Here is a 27,066-nt window from a genome sequence, read left to right on the forward strand (position 1 = left end):
CAGGATGCCAGCATGGTAGGGTTCTAGTGAGAGTCTTTGTCTGGGTTGCCTTATCCTTTCATCTTCAAATGGCAGAAAGACAGTGAGCTAGCTCTCTGGCCTCTTCTTATAAGGGCACTAATCCTGTTAATGAGCGTTCCACCCTCATGACCTAATTAACTACTAGAGGCCCTATCTCCAAATACCATTACATTAGGGATAGATTTCAACATATGAATTTGGAATGGAGTGGGGTCATAAACATTCAGTCCATTATAAATAGTAACTATGTGGCCATAACTTTTAACCATGAAAATATGTTTCATTTCTTTCAGTTGATGCTTGTTTTGTTAAGCTGTATGAATGGTTCTAATTTTAACTTCATAATAGAATTTTTGCTGTTATGTCCCTTATGTGAAGAGAAATAAGTAAGTATCCAGAAAAAATGATACATTTTTGTCAAATTGCACAGTATGGCTAAAGAATAATCTTCCTTAAAACCACCAGTAAGCATTGCTTTTAAAATTAAAATTTCAATGACAGTAAAAATTGGCAAACCACAAAATTGAGGAGAATAAAAGTAATATTTAGAAATAAAATGCTTTAATATTTTAAGATGAGAAGATAAATAAAATGGAATCGATGCCATATTTTATCACAGTTCAAATTATAGACTGTATAATATCACATATTTATGTGCAAATGTATAATATAATGGTATGTAAGTGTATATATGTTACATAATATATGTTATCACTGAGTTGCATTTGCATGTGGTATGTTTTAAATTGAGTTGGATCATAATAAAATCGTACCATTACATATGTATTACTCATATATTTAAAATACTGCAAGAGAAAGATAAAACTTAAATTCCAAATATCTTCTTCCTCATTAACAGAATCCGACTTTTATTTGAGTGGCCATATGCTCTAATTCAAGAAATTAATAATGTTTGGTTTAAGGCTTACACTTTACACTCATATCATAGCTGCCCCATTTCACTTATACAGCAGTTACTCTGTTATATGCCCTTATTCTGACCAATAAAATAATTATTAAGCTCTATTAGAGAATTTTTGAGAAAATACTTCTCCTGCCAAAAAAAAAAAAAAGAGAGAGAGACACAACTCTTTCCTCTTCCTACCTCCATCTTCTTCCAACTTAACTCTTCTATAAGAATGTGATGACTGGAGTTCCAGCGACTATTTTATGAGAGAAAATCACCAACACACTTAGAATGGCAGAAAGGCAAGGCAGAGAGAAAGCATGAGTCCTTGGTGAAAGCAGGCGCTGATCCACCTCTACAAGCACTAACCGCTAGAGGCTCTTTAACATGAGAGAGAAGTTCAAGCTCTACTATTTAAGCCACAGCAATTTAGATTGTTCATTTCTTGTAGCTGTAATCATTCTAAAATGATAGAGACTGACTCTACCACATACTTTTATTTATTTATTTTTATATCATCAGTCATAACGATAAGCCTAGTTTGATATTTTATACATGTAAATTATTGTTCTCTTGTACCTTATGTAACTGATTAAAAATACATATTCTAGAGGGTATTATGCTATGTGAAACAAGTCAGACACAGAAAGACAAATACCACATGATTTCACTTATATGTGGAATCTAAAAAACAAAATAAATGAGCAAACTAAACAGAAATAAACAAATGAAAAAGGTCTAGAAAAAATTATATTAAATATTTAAAATTCTATTTACATTAAATTCTATTTTTTTTTATTTTTACTTCTCTGATCAACAGTTCATGAGGCCATTGAGTTAATTATAGATTTCATTAGAAATATGCTTCTATGAATTTACTGATGGGAATTAAAGTATATCCATGTGATAATTAAAATAGAAATAAAACATATAGTAGGGAATGCTTCTCAATCTGTTTTATAATTAGGCTATTTAATGAATCACCATTAATACTGTTACCTCTATAGTTCAAATTAGAAAAACTTCTCCAGAATCTTATGTCCAAGTCTCAGATATTCTCAGAGGACTCTGTCCACAGATGGAATTCATTTTTTTTTTTAAAGATGGTTTCTGTATCTTACAATTATTCTAAAATGAGGGAATCCTGTGGAAGCTATACTCAGCCAGCCCCAATAAGAGTGTAGTGCAAGGGTTGACAAACTTTTTCTGTTAAGGGCCAGATGAAAATTTTAGGCCCGTAGGTTATATGGTCTTAATTGCTAGTAATCGGCTACTATTATAGTTCAAAAGCAGCCAAAAGCAATATGTAAATTAATGGACTTGACTGTGTTCCAATAAAACTTTATTTACATAAACAGTTAGCTGGCTGCATTGGCCTGCAGGCTATAGTTTTCTCATTCCTGATATAGAGGTTTCAATTTTTCTTCACTAACTTGGGCCTTCAAATATTGTTCTTGAGAACTATTAATGTGTGTATTTTCCTTAATGCATAGTCACTGAGAATTCCTACTGTGGAATATATTAAGACATTAATGGAACCTGTGCAGTGCCTACAACGTCTCTGCCTCTGAACTCAAATCGTCTTCCACCCTGAATTGATTTTTTTTTTAATTTTTTCTGTTATTAGGCTTTATTTTTTTTTCAGCATTTTTAGGTTTACAGAAAAATTGAGCAGAAAGTAGAGTATCTCCTTGCCACCAACACCCACTACCTGTTTCCCTTCTAAAATGGCCACCATCCTGTGATGTTTTAGTGGTTACCTAGGAACCATTTTGTTTGCTGGCTGGGACTTTACAAACACACAAACAAACAACTTTAAGGAACCATTCCCCCTAAAGTTCAGTCTTTGCCCTTCCAACTTCATTTGTTCTGCAACTAATAATAGTTCTTCAACTGTGATTTGTCATAAAGTTTTTTAAAACTAATCTGGAATTAAATACACACACACACACACACACACACACACACACACACACTGCAGACTACTTAAGGAAAAAAATTTTAAATGCAACATTCTAAGCAATTATCCCCTGGATATTTGAAATAATATTCTATAAAAGAACAGAAAGCACCATGTAAACTTATGTTATACACGTAGGCTTATTTTACCCAAGAATTGCAATATTTGACCTTTCAGAAACAGCAATGAACATACACTAAATGTCATCCAGTTCCACAAGCAAGAAACCTACACATCATGCTTGACACTCCTTTACCCTTAGCTGCCACAGACGATCACATAGCACTGACAATTTGACCCCTTAAATATTTCTCCGATCTGCCCTTTTCTCTTGATCTCCACTGCCAATGTCCTTGCCTGGTACTGCAGTAGAAAAACCAGCGTTCTTGTATTCAAATTGACTGTCTTCTTTCCCTTCTTCATACTTTAGTCAGAGTGGTCTTTTCAAATGCCCATATGCTTATGACATGTTCTTGTACAAAAACTTTTAATATCTTCCCATTGCTTTTAGGGAAATACTGTAAGTTTTAACATGATCATCTGGTTTGGCTCATGCCTAACACTCAGACCTCAACTCTTACTGCTGTTGTCTTCACACTCTGCATTCCATTTTCAGTGTTTCCATTTTGTTCTCCAAATGATCTGTACATGCTCCTGCCCCAGGGTCTTTGCACATGATATTGTCCTTTCCAGAATTATTCTTCATCCTCCTGTAACCTGTTTAACTCATACTGATGTTTTGGTTCAGCTCAGAGTTTGTTTTTCCTTACTAACCTAGGCTAGGTCAGGTTTGTTCACTATGTGTTCTCATAGAAATCATTCCTTTTCATGCAAGAACTTGTTTTATTTTGTAATGATGTGATCATTAATGTACATATCTGTCTCCCCACTAGACTGTATACTCCTAGAGAGGACAAACTATATCAATATTTGTTCACTGTTATAACTCAAGATCAAGAACAGTGAGTGACAAGTACCAGAAACTTGCTAAATATTTATTGGATAAATGAATGCATTTCAGACATTGTGAAGTATAGAATAAGTGGAAACTCATTTCCATGTATTCATAATATTCAAATTTTTAATTTATCATATAATATCTAGGATAGATATTAGTATGAATATTAGTATTCATAATGAGGATTTTTCTTCCAAAAAATTGAAAAAGAGACAATACTTCCTAACTCATTTTATGAAGCCAACATTACCCTGATACCAGAACCTGTCAAGGATTAACACACACAAAAAGAAAATTACAGACCGATATCTCTGATGAATCAGATGCAAAAATCCTAAACAAAATACTAGCAAATCAAATACAACAATACATTAAAAAATTATACATCGTGATCAAGTGGGGTTCACTCCAGGTGTTGAAGGATCATTAATATGTGCAAATTAATCAATGTGATACCCCACATTAACAAAATAAAGGATAAAATCATATTATCATATCAATAGATACAGAAAAAACATTTGACAAGATACGACATCCATTTATAATTAAAACACTCAATAAAATAAGTATAAAAGGAATATACCTAAACATAGTAAAGGCAAGCCCTCAGCTAATATCATACTTGATGGTGAGAAACTATAACATTTTACCTTAAGATCAGGATCAATTTTAAATAAAATAATTTTTCCCATTTCATAGTGTCATATTCTCAACCAACAACCTGAAAAGAAAGATAATATATTCAACAAATTGAATATATTGCAAAATTTCCTAATATAACATTAAAATAATTCAATGCTAATTTGGAGAGAAAATCCATAACAGAAAGGAATGTGGGTGACTTCAGCTTCACCTAGTTAGAGTTATTTATCCAATAGGTTGATACTTTCTTCTCCTTGCTTGCTCTTCTTCCCAGGAAAGCATTGTTGGTGCCTCTTTTCTTACTTTCCTGGCCTTTTTCTTCAGGGTTCAGTGTTGGTCCTTGTTTGTTAACCTTTGGAATTATTGAACAAGTTGTTACCAGAATCTGGAAAATCATGGTGAATGTCTTTCTACCTAATGAAGCAAAATCATGAGAACATAATCCTCAGGTGTTTGTTTTAGCACCACGTGGGCTTCTCTCTTCCACATCTTCGATACTGTGATTCTTAGCAGATACTGACTTCTCTCTTGTTCCAGTAAGATGATTTATTTGATATTTTTGGGAAAAATTAAACTCTTTATTTGTTTCATATTTTCAACAATGTTATTATCAATAAATATGTACTAAGTAGCAGAATGCTGTAGGTAAAATATCAAATGGATAGAAACAAAAACATCTTAATCCATCGGGATTTATGCTAAGACTGAAAATCATTATCTATGACACGGGATCATGCTATTTTTCTTCTTGCTTAATACAAAAAATATTCGATAAAAAAGTCTAACTTAAAATGGGGTTCAAAGAAAGGAAAGTGGAAAAACTTGTAGATGCATGTAGAAATAGGCTTAAGGAGAGAAGCATGCAGAAGTTGTAGGAATAGTATAAAATACACTTCAAAGAGTTAAGGGGAAGAAAAAGCTGATGAAACAAGTATGTGTTCACTCACAGAATCTAGCAGAGTTAAAATCACAGCCAAATATTTGTCATTTTATATTCAGTTACTTAAGATAACATGGGCTGAGGAGTACTGGGAGCTAAAAGAGAACATCGATAAAGAAGGATAAAGCAACCAGACTAAGTTCGGGTAGGACATGGCAAGATACTGAGTCAATCTATTCTAACTACATGAACTACAAAATTTAAATTTTGCAGAACAAATTCTGCTCTCGTTTTTGCTAAAAGGAAAAATCTATGATATTAATTGAAAACATTTGCTGGCATATGTAATAAGATCTTTGTCTAGTTGGACATAGGAGAGCTGAATATTTTTGCAGCGTTTGTTTCATTCAGGAACATCTTTGTTGAACTTCACTCTTGCTCCCACTGTCACCATTAATTCCCTGACTATAGGAACATAGGTTTTGCTGTTTTTGTTTTTGTCTTTTCCCAAAAAATGCTTTGGAATCTTTAATTATGCACTCATTTTTCAAATGATATCTCCTTGTAACTCTTTCTTCTATTTCTGGTACATGTAGTGTCTGACAGAGTTATACCACACGGACCATCACACCAGGTCAAGTCCTATTCCAAACTCAGCACTTGGGAGATATGAAGGAAATTTAATGAGATAAGATTAAGGAATAAAATAGTAACACTAAGACTGATAATTTTTTAAATATTTCATTCAAATGGGATTGATAATCTTTTTAATTTCTTTCTTAAGGGTCATTCATTGAAGCAGAAAGTTTTTTCCCTGGAACTATTTTAATTTCCACTGTGGTTGCCCTGGCTATTGTCAAGCCACATTCCTCTCTTTGATTCCCTTTTAGAACTAGATTGGGTCGACCAGCGGGAGAAGTAGTGATTTAGAGTCCAGGCTATAGATTCAGACTGTCTGAGATGAAAAAGCTGCTCTGCCACTTAATAGCTATGTAAACTCTCATCGACATACTTAACTTTAACATCATTGATTACCAAGAGGAATAAAATGAGATGATGCATGTATAGCATTTAACATTGTGACTAGTTTCCATTGGTAATTAAGTAAATGTCAATAATTACTAATTCTCACTTTAGTTTTCTTTTAATTAGATTTATATTCACATCTGTATATAATAGAGCTGTGTTCCCTTGACTATCTATTGTGAAGGACAGTATTTTTTTTGTTTCTAATTTTTTGCAGACAGATACTTTCATAAATTATAATAAAATTAAATTACTAAAAAAGTACTTTCGAAAATACAAAGTAAAACCCTAGAGTTTTTATTTTTATATTTAACACATGTAAAAATATTTTTAAAGTACTATAGGAGTTTTTAAATGTTTTTGCTCAATTTCTGTAATTGTTTCATTGCAGACAGAAAATGTGTAATTTGTAGATGGGCACAGGTTCATGGGCCATTGTTTAAGTAGTACTGTGATGAAGACTATGTAACATATTTTTTTTTATCTTTTGAATGAGATAACCTCATTTCTAAACTGTTCAAATATTTACTGACACTTTTATGGTTGGTATATACAAATTTGATTTAATGTGATTTTTTGTTCTATAACAGAAGTAAAAATCGCTAACAATCTGAAAAACCCTTAAAATTGAGGATGGTGTTATGAGGGCAGTTTAACTTTGAGACATTACTAATCTCTGCTTTGATGAAGCTTCTGAGTTTTTGTCAGACCAAGAAACTCTATATATCACTGTATTCATTTGTTATCTGATAATATTATTCACTTGGATCATCCAAAAATTTTTCAAAAACTCATGACAGCACTTTTTCTGGATTTTATTACATACTTTCATTTCGATTTCTTTCACATAAAGTACTACCACTATCAGTTTTATATTTTTCTTTTAAGCAAAGCTCTATACAGTTAACATACGGACCCTACATATATTGGAAATATAAATTAATATTATTAGCTTAATAATATTATTAGCTTAATAATATTAATTTGTATTCTGTTGAGAAGCTGATATGTAACAAAACACCAGAACACATCTGATCTGAGAGCTCAGTTTTTACTCACAACACCACCTGCTTTGACACATTTATCTCATTCAAACCTTTCCCTAGAGAATTTATGAAAACATTTAGTTATGTTTTCCTGGGGAATGGTTGGCAGCAGTTGCAGCCAACCCAATTTGTTTTGTTCAATATTTCTTTAATTGATTAATGGAGGAAAAGGTACTTACAGTTTGAACAAAGGGAGAAGAGATTGTTTCTTTTTTAAAAAAACACTGAAGAATATATGTAATATATGTGCCCCTCTTAACAATTGTATTCTAAGAGATGTATCACCTACGTTGGTATGATAACATATATTATTCATTACTGTTTTTCATCTCTATCGTTTCTATATGTGGGTATAGATATAAAGAGCAACAGTATAAGTTACATATTTTCTGTTTTAGTTGAATGAATAATTCAGTTGAATTAGTAATTATCTCTGTCAGTTAGCAATTGCCTTTTTGATTCTATGTAACAAACAACCACAAAAGCTGATGTGGCATATAATTGTAAACTCATCTTGTTTGTGTATCCAGGGTCAGGTGGACTGGCTGTGTAGACCATGGCAGGATTTGATCACATGTTGGGAAATAGGCTAGTTAAGATTGGGTCATCTTAGCTTTGCTCTACCTGGGTCTCTTCTCCAGCGAGGGTAGCCCAGGTATGCTCTCCTGGCAGCGGTGGAAGCAGAGTTAGGGCAAACCCAATTGCACAAATGCTTGTCAAACCTTCCCCCCGCCCCTTACCTCATAGTGGTAAAGACACTTCAAATTACACACTAAAGGGCATTGATTCAAGGAAGGGTGAAGAATTCTCTCCACTTTTGCAATTGATCACATATCGAAAAATAAATCTTTTCAATTAAATAATATGAAAAATATGAGAAATGAGTAAAAGTAATTAAATATATTTATCTTGATATAAATAAATGGTCAAGTTACACAAACTCATCTGTGTTGTTTCTTCATTTCTAAAATGAGAATAATAATACCAATCTCACAATTATAGCATCATAGGATTATAGTAAGAAATAAATTAATTGATTATGTAAAGTGCTTAAAACAGTGTCTGGTTCAGAGGTATGTACGATTTAAGTGTTAGGTATAGTTATTAACATTATTATTGTTGTTATTAATTATTATTATTGTTTATTATTATTATTATTATTATTTTGAGGTATTCACTGTTGAGCACTGACAAATGTATGATGATGATATATGGTTATAGCAATACTTTAAGCATATTTATTTTATGATATTTCTTGCTAACATTTATAGCACAGGTACCATCTGTTCATGTTATAAGCATTATTTTAGGAATTTGTACATACCTATATTCTAGAGAAAACACGTTAACATTATATAGCCAGTTGTCACATGTTTTTATTTATAATTTTAAAATGTCTTAAAGTTGTGCTGTAAATACTTCACACTTAATTTTTGTTTGTTTCCAGTTTCTTTAATAAACTTTATACAATTGTCGAGAAAAGGTAGCAAGCTTATGGATAATACTAATTTATTGATATTTCCTAGAATTTTGTGATCACTTATTAATTCGTTCTGTATAGTAACAGGAACAAGGGCCAATTCCTCCCAAGCTCTAATGTGCATACAAATCACCCAGGGTTTTGTTAAAATGCAAATCCTGATTCAATAGGTTAGGGATGGGGCCTGGGATTCTATATCTCTAACAAGTGACCAGGTGAAGAAGTTGGTATTGGTCCCTGAATAAATTATGTATATTTAAATATTATATATATATGTGTGTGTGTGTGTCTGTGTATATATGGTATATGTTAAAGTATGTAAAAATACATCTTTATATTGATAAATTAAATTAATTATTTAATATTTACTTATATAATAAATAATATTCTTGCCACAATTCCTAAAAACCATGTCAATAAGTCATAAAAATAATCAAATACTGTATAAAAATACATTTTAACATGTAAAATAATATATCTAAATATATCTTGTGTGTATTTATATTTATATAACATCTCTAAATGTTAAATAATATATTTATTGGCAAAAAAATCTTTATTTAAAATTTTGTTTCCCCAGAAAACTATCGAAGTAACAGCTTCTGGTCCTATAAACAGAAGTGCTATAAAAACTGCTTTGTTGGTCAGAATATCCATATCCATAAAATCACTGAGTCCCATAATTAAATAAAAGCTGTCTCTTAAACATATATATAATAATACTTTAGTTTGAAGTATACACACAAACAATTTACCATACCATATTTTTTCTCCTTGTGGGCATTACGGCCCAATATTATAAATATTTGATTATGTGGAATTTCAGATAAGTAAAATACATTAGTCAACTAGATTTTCTACTGCATTTTTAAGTACAAATTATTTTTTGTTTCAAAGTTTATAACTATAAAATCTGAAAGGTCAGAATATTTGTTCATTTATATGTAATTTTAAGAATGCTCTGCATTTTTTAAGGAAGTAAGTAGTGTCAGAACAATATCATTAAAGAATATAATTGATTTAAAAAATTATAAAAAATGAAGGAAAGTGGGATCAATCAATGCTGACTTCATGATAAACTCTAGTAGACTACATCTCCAAAAAGAAGGGAAGGTAATAAAAGCTGAGAATACAGTTTAAATAAATCATTGGGATTCTCACCTAAAGATATATCTAATTAAGTTGAAACCTGTTAAGAAAAAATAATTAACTACTACCCTGGTCATGATAACAATTAATATTTGAGTTGTACTTTTTGACTTAATTTATGGTTTATAAATATAGCTATAGTTTACAACTTAGTTTATAGTTTGCAACTCATTTAGCACCTCTATTATCTTATTTGATATTTGCAGGAAATCTTCATGATTTGTTATTATTTTCCAAGTAGGAACTTGGAATTTGTGGCTTCCTCCTCTTCTCAGTTTAAGCCTGGGAAGGAATATCTAGAAGAAGTCCAGGGTCAGATTCCTTACTGCTCTGTTGATGAAAGGAGACTGACTTTGATGACTCTGGAATATAGAAGTTAATAAAATATTAACAACTTACTTATTATGGATGTATTTTGTGCTATTTGATACTATGTATCTAATATTACTTTTATATCCTCTCTATTTTGGAATTTCCTAGTATTCTAATAAATGCTGTAACTATGTCTGGAATAGCTGTTTATGTGTTTCCCTTTGAAACAGTGGTGGTGGTGGTACTTGTGCTAGTGCTGGTGCCAGGCGAACTTGCAGTTATTAACCAAATGTAATTTCCATTTAGTCATAGATAACTTCAAAGATGATACAGTAACTACCTAAATGGGAATTTGTGGGATACAACTTGCATATTATTATGGGAAGTACAGGCTTATAACACACAATAAAGGCTTTTTAAGGCATGAAACTGATTCAAATCTTAGATGAATGTATACATGAAAATAAGTGCAATCTAAATTTAATTTGGGAATAGATAGCTCATTAGGAATTTCGAAATTAGACTAAAAACCCCTCTCCCAATTACCTGTGTTGGAAAGCCCTCAAAATTTACCTTACATCAGTGTTGGAAAAAATTTTTTGGCAAAGAATCATACAGCACCATTATAGGCTTTGCTGGCCACACAATCTCTGTCTCAACAACTCACCTCTGAACTTTGTAGCATGAACTTTGTAGGCAAAAAATATAATTTAACAACCACCAAGGTAGATTTTCAAGGTCACTTTTAGTTCTAGTTCTTAGGTTACAGTTATGCTAAATTATCTGGGTTTATGGCTAATTCCTTGGTTGTAAATTATGGAACTAGGGCCCTCTCTTCCCTCCATCTTCTCCTTTCATCCTTAATCCAGAAGCTTAGCTATGTACATGCAAGTGGCTTATCAGGATATTTTCCTAAACAAAGACATTTCTCTTAGAAGAGGAATCCTGCTGCTACTGTTAAGATAGTAAGTACACCACAGATGGTGCTTTCATTTCAAAAACAACCACAACATAAAAGAAAATATGAAATTTTTGTTTAATTGTTGTGTTTTTCTATTCTATAGTTTCACAAGTTAGTTTGGCAAGGATTCAAATTAATATTTAAGCTTCTGCTGGAACTCAACTGGTTGGTGGTTAGTGGTTCTAAATATAGCCAGGCAAGATGAGAAAAAGACACATCGAACTCCTCATCTATTTCTTTATGGCAGTTTCAAAGAGATTATATTAAAGCTTATATTTAAATAAGCATTCTCATATTATCACTACCTGGTTTAGAGTGTTTCACTGGCACAATCATCATATTACTCAAATGTATTAAAACTGTAAATGAGGCTAGGGCTGTGTCGATAAGCCACCTGGGATTCCTTCTTTCTTTATACTTCTCTTGCCACTCTACATTGGAGGTCGCAAACTGGAGGTTTGTGGGCCCCATCTCATCTCCTGGGTCCATGCTATATAGAAAAACAAAAGCAAGAACTAAGAAATACTTGCTACCATTAAAAGGAAACTTTATCTAGAAACCTGGATTTCTTACTTCCTTTGAAAAATCAGATCTGCTAAAGATCTAAGGTTTTTATTTGCACATGATAACCATGTAAAGAACAGCTGCTTCGTTTACCATCCTTTCTACTATTCTGTCTGTTCAGCACTGAGCCTGAGTAAGGGGGCATTTATACTCATAACAGTGCTGTGATTACCCCAGCTTGCTTCTTCACTCTTGTATCTGCCCAGCCAGTATAGGTATGTGAGTTTCTGGCCCCTGCTGGGTGCGTGATCCCTGGAAATTTCATCAATTATAATGATTTCAAGTCCTGCCTAGGGGACTTTTCACTGAATCTATCTTCCTAAAGTATATTGTAGGACTCAAACATAAAATTATGACTTTATTAACTGTACAACTGCTATTAAGAGCACTTTTGTTTATGTTGGTTAATGTCACTTTTTCCTTGAGAGGAACTTCCAAGAAAAAAGAAAAGATTTTTTCTCTTCAATAATTTTTATAGCATATAGCCTTTCTCTTTTTTTCTTGGCTACCAGGAAGTTCAGAACTCAATTTAATAGTGTGTCATAATTCTTGTGGTATTTATCTTTATGGTTCATGGATTATTATGTTAATACTAAAGTCAGCACACACATACACATGTTCTACAATTTTCAAGTGCATTTTACAAGAGGTCAGGCTTCAACACGTCAGTATGTAAGTGATACATATACTAACTTCTCAAAACTATCCTCCAAATTAACAACAGATTTATATTTATTGTACTAATCAGGCTATGCCATTATTCTCTTGCTTATTTATGAACCCTACATATCTACCTCTTGCTTTTAAGAAATCTAACCTGTTAATCAGCATGTCGAAAACTCTTTATCACATTTCTGCAACTCACCCTGCTATCCACTTCTGCCCCCATGAAGCTCAGTAAGAGACTAATTATAGTTCTCCAAATGTACCATGGCGTTTCCCACCATTGTCTTTCCCAATACCATTTATTCCATTCTATAATCCCTCTAGTATTTTGAAGGTAAATCTAAGATGGCAAATATTACATTGTAGTCTCATTTTTTAAGCACATGAATTTTAACCAAATTCTTCCAGTGAAGAACTTTGTTCATTTTGAATATATTCATTGTGGTATACCCAATACTCAGCACAATATTTGGTATACAAATTGTGCTCATTGACTAATTTACTAATTTAGCTAAATTAGTAAATTGACTAATTTAACCAAATTTTGGTTTGCTGAAATATTGCTAGAATTGAAATAACTGATACAAGGTATATTTTAGACTTTAAGAAATGGGTATTGTTTTAGAATAAGTATTAACTGTTTACTATATGAAAGGTTCTCTTCAAAATATATAACATGTATTAATTCACTTAATCCTCCCAGCCACTCTATTATCCTATGATTTGGTGCCCATTTTAGAGAAGAGGAAACTGAGGGCCAGAGATTAAGTAATTTCTCCAAGTACGCACAGTCGATAAGGAATGGGCCAGGTTTAAACCCAAGAGGTCTGGTTCCACAGCTGGTGTTCATAGTCCTCTAATTCCACTGCCTCTCATTTACATATTGAAAGTATATCTGTTCCTTACGAACCAGATGAATAGTAACTAATCTTTTTTATTATTTATTTTAAATTAATTAATTTTTAGGGTGATATTAGTTAACAAAATACTATAAGTTTCAGCTGTACATTTTAACAGTAAGACATATATATATTTACATTACGTGTTCACCTCCCATAGTGAGCTTTCTTTCTGTCACCACATATTTGACTCCTTTTACCCCATCTACCTCCTTCTTTCCCTCTTCCCCCCAGTAATCTTAATTTTCATTAGTTTTATCAATTCTTCTAGGAATGCAGGGATTCTTTTGGGCTCCAATATTTGATGAGCAGTTTAATTCTTGAAAAGTATAGAGAAGTCTAGCAAAATATATTAGACAGTAGTACCTTTGATTATAGTATATATGTGCACATTAATTATTTAACCAAGAATAAAGAGTGAAAATGTACCGACCAGTCTCTACCATCACAAGCAACTGACAGCAATAATTCTTATTGAAGAAGACAAAAAGAATCACCTATTTGTGAAGTCACTGGCATAGCTCACAGAAAGGGGATGTGGAATTGACGACCTTAGATTCCTAAGATGCAAACATTTTATGTAAAAAGACTTAGTGTCAGATGTCTTTAAGGTATACTCTGAAAATAAGTGACTTTTCCCACATTAAGATCTTCATTCTCTTTCTCATTCAACTGAGTAAACTTAAAGTGGAGATGATACAGTCCTAAGTTGCTGATGGTAATGCAAATAGTGTCTTCCATGTTTCTTACATTATAGTACTGGGGATCAGATGAGAATAAAAGTTGGCTTATGGACCTGCATTTCCTTATGGACCTGCGTTTCCAAAGCTGGAGGCCCTGTTTTCTCTAAATAAGGGTCAGTCATTAATGATGCTATCAATAAAGTGAGCCAGGCTCTGGGCAGAGACCTGAGGTGTTAGAAGGCGGGTGTCAGCTCCTCTGACCTCTGAGTAATCTCAGTTTGGGCCAGCTTTTACCAACCCCACTCCCAGCTGGTTTTGAGCTACATTTTAACTAATAAATAATATGCTTGGATGCCTTGGACTATCTTAATAAAAAAATGAGTGACATGCCTAAGTCTCAGCTGTTTGTCCTAGAAGGTGCACTTTCAACCAATATATTATATTTATTAGTCATTTGAGGATAAGCCAGATTTGCAGCATTCTATTTTATTTTCCTCACCACAAATGTCTGAACAAGCATGCTTTTATCAGTCTTTCCTATGAGGCGTAGTCTGGAGATCGACTCAGTGAGACTGTTATTTATTAATGAGAAAACTAATAGGATATTTGCAGAAATAGAATTTAGTGAAAGGAAACATTTATTTTGATGGAATCTTACTCAAACCTGAGGTAACATCAACTAGAAGAAATGGCGGTCTACATAAATTCCTCTGGGAGGAGGCTAAGCCTGTCTTTTGGCTGTGTTAAAATCATCGAATTAATCACTGTATGTCATCTTTGTCATGAATAGCATCTGCCATTAACAAAACCTGTTCTCTTTGGAAAACTATTAGCTTTTCAGTGAATTAGTTAAATTTATGGGGCATTCTGAATATATATTCTGCAAGAGAAACCGTTTGATAATTTACATTCTCATGAGAAATACTGAAAGAAAATTTCTAAAGGCAATAACATCACATTCCTTATAGTTAACATAAATTTAATTCTTAAAAGTTTTATTTTTTATACCTTAAAAGATGTAGTTTTTTTTTTTTTTTAGAATGTGTATAGAAAACAACTCTTTTAAAAACATACGATATTTTTTCTGCAGTCATAAAAATCTATTAAGGTAAAATTGTTTTTAAGTACAGTGATACTTTTAAAAGATCAATGACAATAAACTTCTATTTTGCAACTGTATTTCATGTATATAAAACATCATAATATTTAGCCTATTTTAAATAACCATAAAAACCAGTTAAGTGATTTCCATGGTCTATAACTAGGAAGGGTGAATTCTTAAATTAACTTTAATAAAGGTCTATCAGAAATGTCTTTGTAGAAGTGTGTAAAAGTCATCTATGAATATTTGTGTTATTAAGGATAATTATAAAGTACTAAAGCTTTGTGCTACTTATCAGTCAATGTAGATCATGGCATTGAGAGTCATTGTTTTTAACTCACTGTACTCTTTCCAGAAATGCTGGGTGATCTCAGTCAGGACAGCTTTTGCTATTTCTCTTCAAGAGTTCCAGTGGGGCTCCAAACCATGGAATTATGTCATTATTTTCAGCTCTGTCACTATGAACAACTAACAACACCTGGCCTCAGCTCCAGTATGTCAGCTGATTGTCATGGTTTTAGTTTGAGGTTTCAATTTGTCTCTTTGTAGGTAAAAATGTATCACTCTATAATATCAGTGTTCTAATAAACAGTTGGAAACTGTTAAGGTATCATATTATTAATCCTATGGAAATATTGAAAACAGGTTAGCAAATACCTTAAATACATTTTTGTTTTGTTTTGTTTACTGTGAATATATGATGTTATGTTATTGTGCTCTTTTTTGTTATACCCTGGTTGAATTATTTTCTGTTTAAATAGAAGCAGTTTTGAGTTTGTTCATGTCTTCTATTTTCTTATTGAAAAACAGCTATACTTTTGCTATACATATATTCCCAATAATAACAGATTATTCTCTGTTCATTGTGTATAGAAAAAAGTGCAGGCAGGAAGAGGTACATCTGGTCATCTCTTGGTGGATGAGCTTCTAAAGGATGGAAGAGAAACCACATTGAAACTCCCATTCCTCCTTCTAACTTTCTTTTCTTCCTTTTCGCTCTACAGGAACTTTTTACCCCTGAATGCAAGTTTAAAGAATCTGTTTTTGAAAACTATTATGTAATCTACTCATCTATGCTGTACAGACAACAAGAATCTGGTAGAGCCTGGTTTTTGGGATTGAATAAGGAAGGGCAAGTTATGAAAGGAAACAGAGTAAAGAAAACCAAACCAGCAGCTCATTTTCTACCCAAGCCATTGGAAGGTGAGTGTTGTGTGTGCATTATCCTTATCAGATTTATTACACATTTATTTTTCACATTGATAACTCTACCACGGATGCAAGGAACCTTCAAGTAATGCTTGATATATTCTTTATCTTAATCTGGGTAGCTGTTGCATAGGTATCTACTTAACTTGCACATTTAAGATTTGTACACTTTACTGTATACATGTATATATGCATATCAATGGGTACATGTATTTATATATGTGCGTGTGCATATGCATATACACAATACACAAAATAACATTAAGGTATTGAAACCCAAATAATTAATGACCAGAGCCTATCTAGGAAATGAAAATTACATAAGAGTCTGAAATATGAGTGAATTATTATGCATTATGTGATAAAGCATACAGAAAGTTAGAAGAGAAATAAGAAATTAGAGGGGTTTTCTGTCCTTCCAAAATAATGCCTCTATGATTTGGCCTTATTCTTTCAAAAGAATTTTGAGACCATTGGACTCACCAATATTCAAATGCAAGAGAAAAATTTAAAAACTAAGTCAATAAAGAAATCTTGATTTATTTATTGTCACCTTGCTTTGTCTCTTTACATTAATTTTAGTTTTAAATATAGACAATTAAGAATTGACTAAATTTCTAAAACCTTGTCTCTTAGCTGCATAAATGTAAGGAAAATTAACAGGGCCTTTATGTTTCTTAACTGAAGCAAAATCTGGTAATTAGCAATTTAATATATCCAACAGGAAATATCTGAGACTCTAAAAGTGTGGTGTAATATTACTTGGTATTTCAATTGCACACTGAACTGTTGTACATAATGTGTGTGTTATGTGTATGTATATAATATGAGGAAGAAAAAAATAGTATCTTAAAATAATTAGTAGACAAAGTACTTTAAAACAAATAAGGAGGTGTTATAATGACAGAGGTTATCACATAACGTAATTGATAGAGAAAATCAATTTCTAACTTTCAGCACCCACACGGGATATAAGTTATATCACTGGAAATGTTAGGACAAATCCGGTACTCCATTAATTATTGATGCTCTGGGACATTCGTGTCTCTTACATAACTTCAATCAAGGTTAATGCTCTGATGTTATTGTCTCCCAATTAAATTAGTAGTTGGAGTGAGGGATTGGAAAGAGGGATTGGAAAGTGCTTCAAGTCATTTAATATAGGTTTGATGTACACATGAACTTTCAAATATGTGTGCTATTGAAAACTCACATGATGCATTGATACAAAAGGTAAAATTCTACCATCATGAACATGGAGAATGCATACGATAATGTCCAACTAAACACAAGATCTCTTCGTAAAAGACAGTAAGTCCTCACTTAACATCAGCAATAGATTCTTAGAAACTGCAACTTTAAATGAAACATTTAATGAAATTAATTTTACCATAGGCTAACTGATATTAGCAAGAATTATGTTCCTATAGCATATTTCTGGCCACATAAATATCACTGAACTTCTAAATAAAGACTCTAAACATTTCTAATATTAAACATTGAAATAAATGTGGGTTATACATACATTTAAGAAAGAGTAATAAAAATGAGTAAGAGAATTATTTTCAAACCCACTTATTCTAGCTCTGGGTTTCAGGTGGCAAGAGCCTTTCTGTGCAGCTCAGGGCATGAGGTAGGACTCCCCCTCGGACAGGTTACCTTTCCATCACAGGGCACACTCACACCCACGCCTACATTCACTCAGATTGAGACAATTAAGGCACACCAATTCACCTATTGTGCACATCTTGGGACGTGGGAGGAAACCCACATTCACCTGTAAACAGTAGTCCCTGGAGAAAACCTCCACAGACATAGGGAGAACGTGCAAACTCCACACAGAGGATGTGAAGAAAGTAATGTCTTCTGTTTGAGGACAGAGAATTATTGCTTTAAAGCAGGACTTCTCAACAGGATTGCTTTACCTTAGGGTAAACAGGACTGAGCAGACTGCTGAGGTCTGTGTGTGTATTGATGCTTGAACCTAATCAGGTAATGTTTCCTTTTCCGCCTTTCTTCACACCCTCCTTCCTGTCACTAGTTGCCATGTACCGAGAACCATCTTTGCATGACGTTGGAGAAACGGTCCCGAAGGCCGGGGTGACGCCAAGTAAAAGCACAAGTGCGTCTGCAATAATGAATGGAGGCAAACCAGTCAACAAAAGTAAGACAACATAGCCAGATCCTCACAGGTGTTGTGACTTACTCGTCCTGAGCACAGTTGAGTGATTTATCCTTGCCAGACATTTCTGCTCCCGTGGCTGAGGAGCAGCTGGAAGTAAGCGGATGCTTGCTCTTTGCTGTCTTGAACTTCTTGGTTGCAAGTGGATAAATCTCAACCTGTTGCACCCCCCCACAATAAGAAGACACCTGGATAACCAGCTAAACTCAGACCATGGAATGCCCTACCAGATATGGAATGCCTTTTTAATATCTTTTCTGTGACCGTGACACTTCATGTGAATGACATACTTCACAAGTACACTCGATACCTTGCCTGCTGACAGCTACCCATAATCCTTTTTGAGTCCTGTTTCAGCGAAATCCATGTGTTTAAGTTCAATTTTGTAGCACACAAATACTATTGAGTAATTTCTAGTTAGAAGCTGTAAACCTGTGCTATTATGGATTTCCCTTCTTCCCGTTTTTACAGGGCTGCTCGCTCCACTGTCTGTGACCTTTCGCAGGGATTGTGTTCCTCTAAATCTTAAACGTTGCAGTTGGCGTAATTCGGAGAGTGATCAGGGAATCAGGAAGCCTTCTAAACCTATTATTACAAATCGCATCTATAAAGATTAAGAGTGTTGTCTCCGGCTCACACTATCAATTAAACACACATATATGCTCTAGTCAGTAGCAGGTACTGTGCTCCTGAGGTTGGCGTTGCCGGGGTGAGAAATGGGTCAAACACAGTCCGTGGGAAGTTCTCTACGATATGTGTTTGACATCCCCCTCTAGTTTCTTTGTGTGTGTGTGTTTTATACATATCACGAGCTTACTGGTAATGGTAACATTTGCCTTGCCCAGCGAGCAAGACCCACTGGTTTTTGAGAAAGTGGGTCCTAAGAACTCTGTAGGCCTTGTAGGCCTGATTAAGGTTCATTTTTCATCTACTAATCCTCATTATTTGGAAAAAAGAAAAAAAAAATCAATAATTACAACCTACAAGAGTTGCGCTACCTAAATCCATTTCAGATATAATCCTTCCTGTTTTTAATGAACGGAACTCGATGCCATCCCTGGTTTTGGCTGTGTTCCACTCATACTCAGCAGAGCATGGGCAAGGCGGCTGTTGTGTTCTTTTCTGCAGCAGCAATGCAAACCTTAGTTATAAATTAGACTTTAATATTTTTGGTGTTTAATGACAAGTTTTTAAACTGGACACATTAGGAAAAAATATTTTTTTGAGCTCAGCATGCTGAGTCAGGTACTGTGTATTTCACCAGTCCATACCTCTAACTCAGCTTCATGGGCCCCGGTTGCCCAACAGCTGGAGTAGAGGTGCCTTGCCATGATCTCAGAATGCAGTCTGTTGAATTATTCTAGATAAAAGTAAAGGCAGACCAACATGTTTGAACATCAGGTTTTTGGTCCATTCAACTGATTTGCTTTCATTTTATTTGCTTGTTAAATTTCTTTTTCAATAACTCGGAGCTTAGGGAAGATAACTACTAAGAAAGGCTATGAATAGTTGACTACACAGTAAAGAAACCATACAAAATGTTCAATATTGGATATAAAGAGTTTCAAAATGTTTAATACTAAATTGTTTGGAAATATATTTGTTAACTCTGTGTATACTTAATAAAATTCAATGTTTTGTTCTAAGAAGAGTTACCTGAGACCAAACTGAACCTCATTTATAGAAAACTATACGTGGGATCAATATACTGGCCTCTTGTTATTATTTTCATGTGGAAGGATGACCTAGTCACCATCTCCTCCCTGCACTGTATTTACTGGGAAATTATTTTGTCACTGCTTTTCTAAGTCTCCATGACAGCCCTTGCCCAGTATTTTAAAATATTGGCCTGCTTAGCTCATTAAAGATTTAGTATAAATTTAACTGTTTATGCTTATTTCATTTTGAATTTCATTTCATATTGGATTCCGTTTTAATAAATAAAAAGTTAGCATAATGTTTGAGTAGATTTGTTGTTGATCATGCTAAAGTACAAATACAACAAAATGATTCCTTTGTCCATTCTTGATTTCTTGTTGAACTGTTTTGAAGCCTATTGTTTTTAACAGGATAAGTTAAAATACACTAGTTGAATTTCATTAACCAATTATTTCGGGAAGTCGTATTCCATAATATGTGGCAAACTGTGAATAATTTAACTTGAAATTCCAATGAGATGGGCTATAGACACTGCTTACTCCAACACACACACACACACACACACACACACACACACACATCAAAATACACCACCAATTTGTTTTGGTAATTAGCCCTACTTACAGTTTTTACTTCCCCCCCTGCAAGCCTATTTATTGGTTAAAATTAAGACAATATTTTTCTAAATGATGGATTTATGTAAATATGCACCTCTGTTTTGTTTTTTTTACATGAGTTGTCTATAAGGGCATTTATCACTATGAATGGATGTCAGAATACTTTCTTCTAATATATGTTTAGACATACTGCAGAGGGATCTTTGTTATTTGTAAATTAGTTTAATCATTTCCTTTGTGTCTGGTCTCACCTGTTGCATGGGATGAGGACAACACTGAGAACTGCATGTAGGACCTGTGTTTCAAGAACTGTTGGTATGTATTACTCAATTTACATACAAAAGTTTGTCTGCATTGTACAGTTTCTGTGTTTAATATCATTTGTTGTATTCATGGTACAACACATTGAATAAAATATTTGTATGAAGACGTATTATAAAACGTCAAACAACTTTATGTAATGAAATGGCATTGCACCACCCACAAATATATAGAGAAATTTCATGTAAATAAGTTCGTAAACTCAATTTCCCCTTTTACCATGCCAAAGAAAAATTTTAGCTTTTTGATGATACCTCTCTTGCTATTTTTCCGGGATAACACTCTCCCATTTTTCCCCTCAAAAATTAAGTCTGCTGTTATTAAGTAAGTGCAATCTGTCGGTATTCTTGTTCTGTATAGTAAATCTGATGGAATTCATTTGTTCTTACAGACCGTGTGTTTTGTACCTCCATGTACTTATGTCGATTATATTGATCACATTCCTTTTGCATACATATTTGGTGTGGGAGGGTTATTTCGATTGAATAGTTATAGTAGCTGATTTCCTCACCCATACTTCAACAATGCCTGGGAATGTTAATGGTTTTGATATTTCGAGTGACATCATTTTTATTTTTGTATCAGTTTGCTCTCTAAAATGTTTTACTACAACTTTGCTTGGAAAAATTTTAGAAGAGATGCGAATGGTCCACTCTCTATAAAGAGTAAAATGGTACTGAACATCATTATAAATCCTGCAGAACGTAGAGATTCATGCTTTAAATGTTTGCTTGTTCTCAGTGTTTGGGGGTAGGGGTACGGAAGCCCCACAATTGGTCCATAAGACTCCTGCTGCAGTTCTAATCATTTGCCTTTTGGTTAGTAAGCAGAGTTTCTTTATCACACCTGGTTAGTTGCTTAAATGACGTCTAACACACTAAAACAGGCGGATGACCTACATCAAATTTAGTTCCCTTTAAAAAAACAAAACAGAATGATAAAAAAAAACTTCTCGTTCTTTAACTTAAACATGTCATTTAAAGTCTTTCTCTAATATTACAGGGAGAATTAATATTGAAAGAGAGACCAGATTGATTAAGAAATCCATTTTAGAAGGAAGTGAAAATATTTAAAAATTATTTTCAATTTCATTTCAGAACAAGTCTATATCCAATGAAAGCAACTGAGATGAATCCAGGCATATCAAAATCCAGATGTGAACTGTTACTTTTCAGTAAAATACACTTCATAGCTTAGGTTTTTAAATTACAAGGTGACACACAGGGCTTGTCAACTCTCTCAAATGCTAAGTAGGGTTTCGAAGTTTTAATGAGTCTGCAGACAAAAGCTGAGTTATGTTTTTTATTTTTTCCCCTTGGATTTCTGTATCATTCAATCTAACACTGATGTTTGCTGGCAGAGATTGTGTTTGCATTTTAAGTGGTGGAGACCTTTCCTTTCAGTGGGCTGCAGAAACCTAGATTAGCTCAAGGAGCCCAAGAAGAAAAAGAAGGTATAATGATTATCCCCTTAGGTCTTAGGATCTTAGTCAAATTTTACTGAAAAGTCCTTGTAGAAAACTTAGTGATGGTTTGCGAAGCAAGCAGGGTTTGTGTCAATGCCACTTGCAAACTTGTTGCATAACTTCCCATTTGAAATTAATTCAGTGTAACTTGGGACAAACTTGAACAAACCAATGTGATTTACACATTTTCCCTCCTCCTATTACAAGTTTGTTCTTGCCTGCCTTTTTAAAGAAATAGTTTCTATCTTAAGAATGGAATCAAATCACATTTAAAAAGGGTAGGATGTATGTCTTTACATGTAACTACGTTTATTTTATTTTTTTCTAATTTAAACATGTAAATTAAATCATTTCTTTATGTAGCTGTTGATGTTTGCATTGCTAGAGTCAGAATCTCTCTCTCACACGCACACACACACACACACACACACACACACACAAAATATTACATCAGGTGGAAAAAAGGAAAAAGAAAGTATTTTTGTTTAAAAGCAAAGCATTCGTTAGAGTTTAGGTACTATGTGACATAACTCAGTTTCAGCTCAATAATTTGTAGCTAAATGAACCCAGCATATAGCTGATTGTAATACATTTTCAGTTTGTCAAAAAATTTGGACAAATTACATTCTGAAATTTATAATATAAACATTTCTCCATATCTAAACTTTTTCTTTAAAAACATAAATGCTGAGGACATTTTTCTTATATTAAAATATAAAAAGAGAAACACTTTTGTTGTAATTGTTTTTGTTAATGAAAAGCATTAATAATATAATTCCAAGAAAAATAAGACACACCTAGGGTTATGTGAAAAGACATAAGAAATCAAGGGCAGTTCCAATAGAGCTATGAGCCCAATCTAGCTTGCAATCTGTTCTTTTTATGGCCCAGAAGCTCAGAATGAGGCTTTTTTTTTTCTTTTTTACAATTTTAAACTATCCAACATAAATAAACAAAGAATATGCAACAGAGATGTATGTGGCCCACAAAGTCTAACATATTTAGTATCTGGTCCTTTTTCCATAGAAAGCAGAGCTCTGCAATAGAGACCCTGAATGTCATTTGTATTATGATGGATAGATAATATAACAAATTCCAATGCATCCATCATCAAGAAAGTCATCCATCTTGCTACTAAATAATTATAATAGGTGTGTTTGAAGCTTAAAATGCTTCAATTGACATACTCAACAATAGGGATACAACTAATGTGGTTACACTCCTTAATCTCAGGAAAAATAACAATTTTGTAAATCCATTAAAGTATGAGAACACTATTACTACTATAAAACTCAATATCAGTTAAATTTTCTCATGTCATTTTCAATATTAAAATTAAAGTAACTTGGCAGATGCATATTTTCCTTATTTTTAGCTATTTGACCTATGAAGTCCAATCCATGACTCTAGAATATTTACATAAAGAAAAATTTCCGAGTAAAAAATTCCATCAGAAACAATACGGAAATAATTTTGTTACATAACTCTAGGATTTTACAAAATAAAATTCACATTTAGAAAAAAAGTGGGTCTTTTTAGATCTAAATAATCAAAAATTGCCTAAACTAACATGTGTAAGTAGATTTAACTGCAAATATGTAAGGGAAGTCCAGATTATTGCGCATTTTCATAATTAATTGTGAATTTCATACAGAGCAAAATTTCACCATTAAGAAAATAAACATTTTATTCCTATCATTGAGTAAATATTTGTAAGTTCTATTTAAGCTATTTCTAGTTGTTTTTTTTCCCTCTGAGCTTTTGAGACTGGTGCCATTTTTCGTAGTATCTCTTCTCAACTTCTTTGCATGACTTTACTTTTCCAGTGAGTAATGTATCCTTAAACATAAGAGTCTTTTAAGAGAAATGAATGCGTATTTCAGGTCCATCGTATAGCTAACTAGATACTGTCTTTTTAAAAGGCAAGTTACCATAGAGTAACTTAAATACTGAAAAATCAGATTCCTTTTAAGCCCTGCCCAGTTTTAAAAATGTTCTAGAAACAGAAAATGAATACTCTTAAATAACAATTCATTTTTTGTGTTAATTTCAGTTGGTAAATACATATTGGCACAATGTAAACAACTACGTCATTGTTTATTAAAAATGTTAAATTGTACATTTTTCATAATTTCTTTCATCTTAAGGGAATCTTGTGAGTTTAAACTGAAACTGGAGAAATGACTTAATGAGTAAAAATAACCAGTTTTTTTTCTGTTGTTTTCAAAAGCCCTGGTGATCTGGCCTCTGCCCCACTCCCTACCCAGAGATTATACTTTATGTGTGTTTATCTTCATTGTCCCCATATGGAAATGTTGAGTGATATGGAAACCTGGAAAATATGAATGATAGATTTATGTAAAGATATATCTTCTCCTTAGATAGTAGAATGTCCTTTCTTGTGTAGGGATATGGATTTCTAACAACCATGTATTACAGCATTTCTCAACTCCAGCACTATTGACATTTGAAGTCAGATAACACCTTGCCATGGGGAGCTGTCCTCTGCACTGGAAGATATTTAGCAGCATCCCTGTCCTCTATCCTCTAGATGCCTGTAGCACACCATCCCACACTACCCAGTATGACAATCAAAATTGTCTTAGATATTGCTAAATGTTTTCTGGATGGCAAAGCTGCTCTTGTTGCGAGCCACCGATGTAAATTATGGAAGAAAATTTCATTCCAGTTTTATTTACATTAGAGTTTGCTTAACTCAGTGTTAATGAGTACCTAGATTTCATTCAGGCATTCAGAAATAGAAAAACATACAACAGTCTGTTTGACCTGTCCCCGTGGTGATTATATATGGTTTCCCTTGTATTTATATATTCTAATGGCATAGGAAAAATAAGAATCCAGTCTTTTCCCATGTAATTGTTAAGGATAGTCTGTGCCAAGCCAGATTTCACATGCATTTCCATTCCATCCATCCCAGCATTCACAGTTGCCACAGCTACATATTCCATTCCCTGCAACAAAATGCATAAGAGAATCATTATCGTGATTGAAATGCACCAAAGTATGTTATTATAAACCATAACTGTTTATAACCAAAACCGTTTCATTACTCCCTGATGCTTTTCTTATTGTGTGGCCATCTTAGTATTTTCTTATTAAACAGCTATGAGAAATATGATCTTTCAAACAATAGCATCTATTTGGTGCCATCATCTAGGTTATATTGATCTAATAGTGACTGTTCTATATCACTCAAGCTGGGCTTCTATATCGTAATTTTGATTTTCTGTAGGAAACAAGCTATGTCTGACTTAATGAATAAATGCTGAAAAATATAAAGCTCCTTGACATAGTATGAGGTAGGCTGAGTAATCAACTAGAAGAGGAGCCTTGTAGTAGAAATGAACAGAAAGTGAATGTCTAGCTTAACGGCACACAAATATTTTTACCTTTTGTCTTAAGCTACAAACAGAAAGAACGAATATAAATGTCTGTATTTCCCCTACAACTTTAAGAAGATGTACTTTATAACCAATTTTTAAGACTCAAGAAATTACACTCCAAAGTTTTTTGTAACTTTATCCCCACAATTAGTCCAACCAACATATCAACTATCTTTGAACTATCTAGTGGTACCTTGAACCTGTATAAAATAATGGTTCCATTCTCAAAGTAAAATGCTTGTCAAGAGAATCATTTTATTTTTCAATATATAACTACCTATGTGTACATTGGAGGGGTTACTTTGTGAAATTTTCCCCCAAATCATATAATTTGGAGATACACACACATACACACACACACACACACACACACACACACACACACACACACATTCTTCTATGCCTGGGAATAATGTTAGTGCTATTCCCAAATGCCCAGTTCCCCTTACATAGTTACCTTACATTAATAGTTAGCCCTTGAACATGGAAGCTCTCCTGCCCCAAGATCTACAGCAGTAAGCAATGGGTGCTATTTGTTTTTATTGTGAGCTGTGGCATAGATCGATTAGAGTAAGTGAATACAGCACCTGTGCAAATGAGCCCATCATGTTTGTCACAGTCTCTGTCGTCACAGTCACAGAATTCTCCCGAAATATACCATTCTTCAGCAGAACAAATGCATTTTCCACAGTGACAAGAACCTGAAATCAAAAAGGATATTATTGGCTGTCACCACATAATTATAAAGGTTTCCGTCTAGAATAGAATACCATCAATGCACTGACGATAGGTTTCTGATAACCTCTCTTCCAAAGGTAAAAGTTTATTGAATAGCTAGTTACTCAGAGAGGAGCTTTACTTACTGTAATTCATAAAGGTTATCCAGGAAAAGCTTCATTATGGATCTAGACAATTGCAATTAGCCTTGAGCAAATGTTTCATGGCCCAGTCTG

At 33.4% G+C, this 27,066-nt stretch overlaps 2 protein-coding genes across 3 annotated transcripts in view; one reads left to right on the top strand and one right to left on the bottom strand.

Annotated features, from left to right (window-relative positions):
* FGF14 (fibroblast growth factor 14) overlaps positions 1-23,213 on the top strand; it is a 548,307-nt gene extending 525,094 nt beyond the window's left edge. For both annotated transcript variants that reach the window (XM_016123152.2, XM_016123153.2), the window contains exons 4-5: positions 16,261-16,459; positions 18,507-23,213. In XM_016123152.2, the coding sequence (XP_015978638.1) occupies positions 16,261-16,459; positions 18,507-18,643 (336 nt within the window). In that variant the 3' untranslated portion in view covers positions 18,644-23,213. The remainder of the gene's footprint in view (positions 1-16,260; positions 16,460-18,506) is intronic.
* A 6-nt stretch (positions 23,214-23,219) lies between these two features.
* ITGBL1 (integrin subunit beta like 1) overlaps positions 23,220-27,066 on the bottom strand; it is a 177,970-nt gene continuing 174,123 nt past the window's right edge. The window contains exons 10-11 of the mRNA XM_016123151.2: positions 26,701-26,814; positions 23,220-25,681 (exon numbers count right to left, since the gene is read on the bottom strand). Of these exons, the coding sequence (XP_015978637.2) occupies positions 25,590-25,681; positions 26,701-26,814 (206 nt within the window). The 3' untranslated portion in view covers positions 23,220-25,589. The remainder of the gene's footprint in view (positions 25,682-26,700; positions 26,815-27,066) is intronic.

Source organism: Rousettus aegyptiacus, unplaced genomic scaffold, assembly GCF_014176215.1.
Source record: "Rousettus aegyptiacus isolate mRouAeg1 unplaced genomic scaffold, mRouAeg1.p scaffold_m13_p_11, whole genome shotgun sequence".
Lineage (NCBI taxonomy): Eukaryota > Metazoa > Chordata > Mammalia > Chiroptera > Pteropodidae > Rousettus > Rousettus aegyptiacus.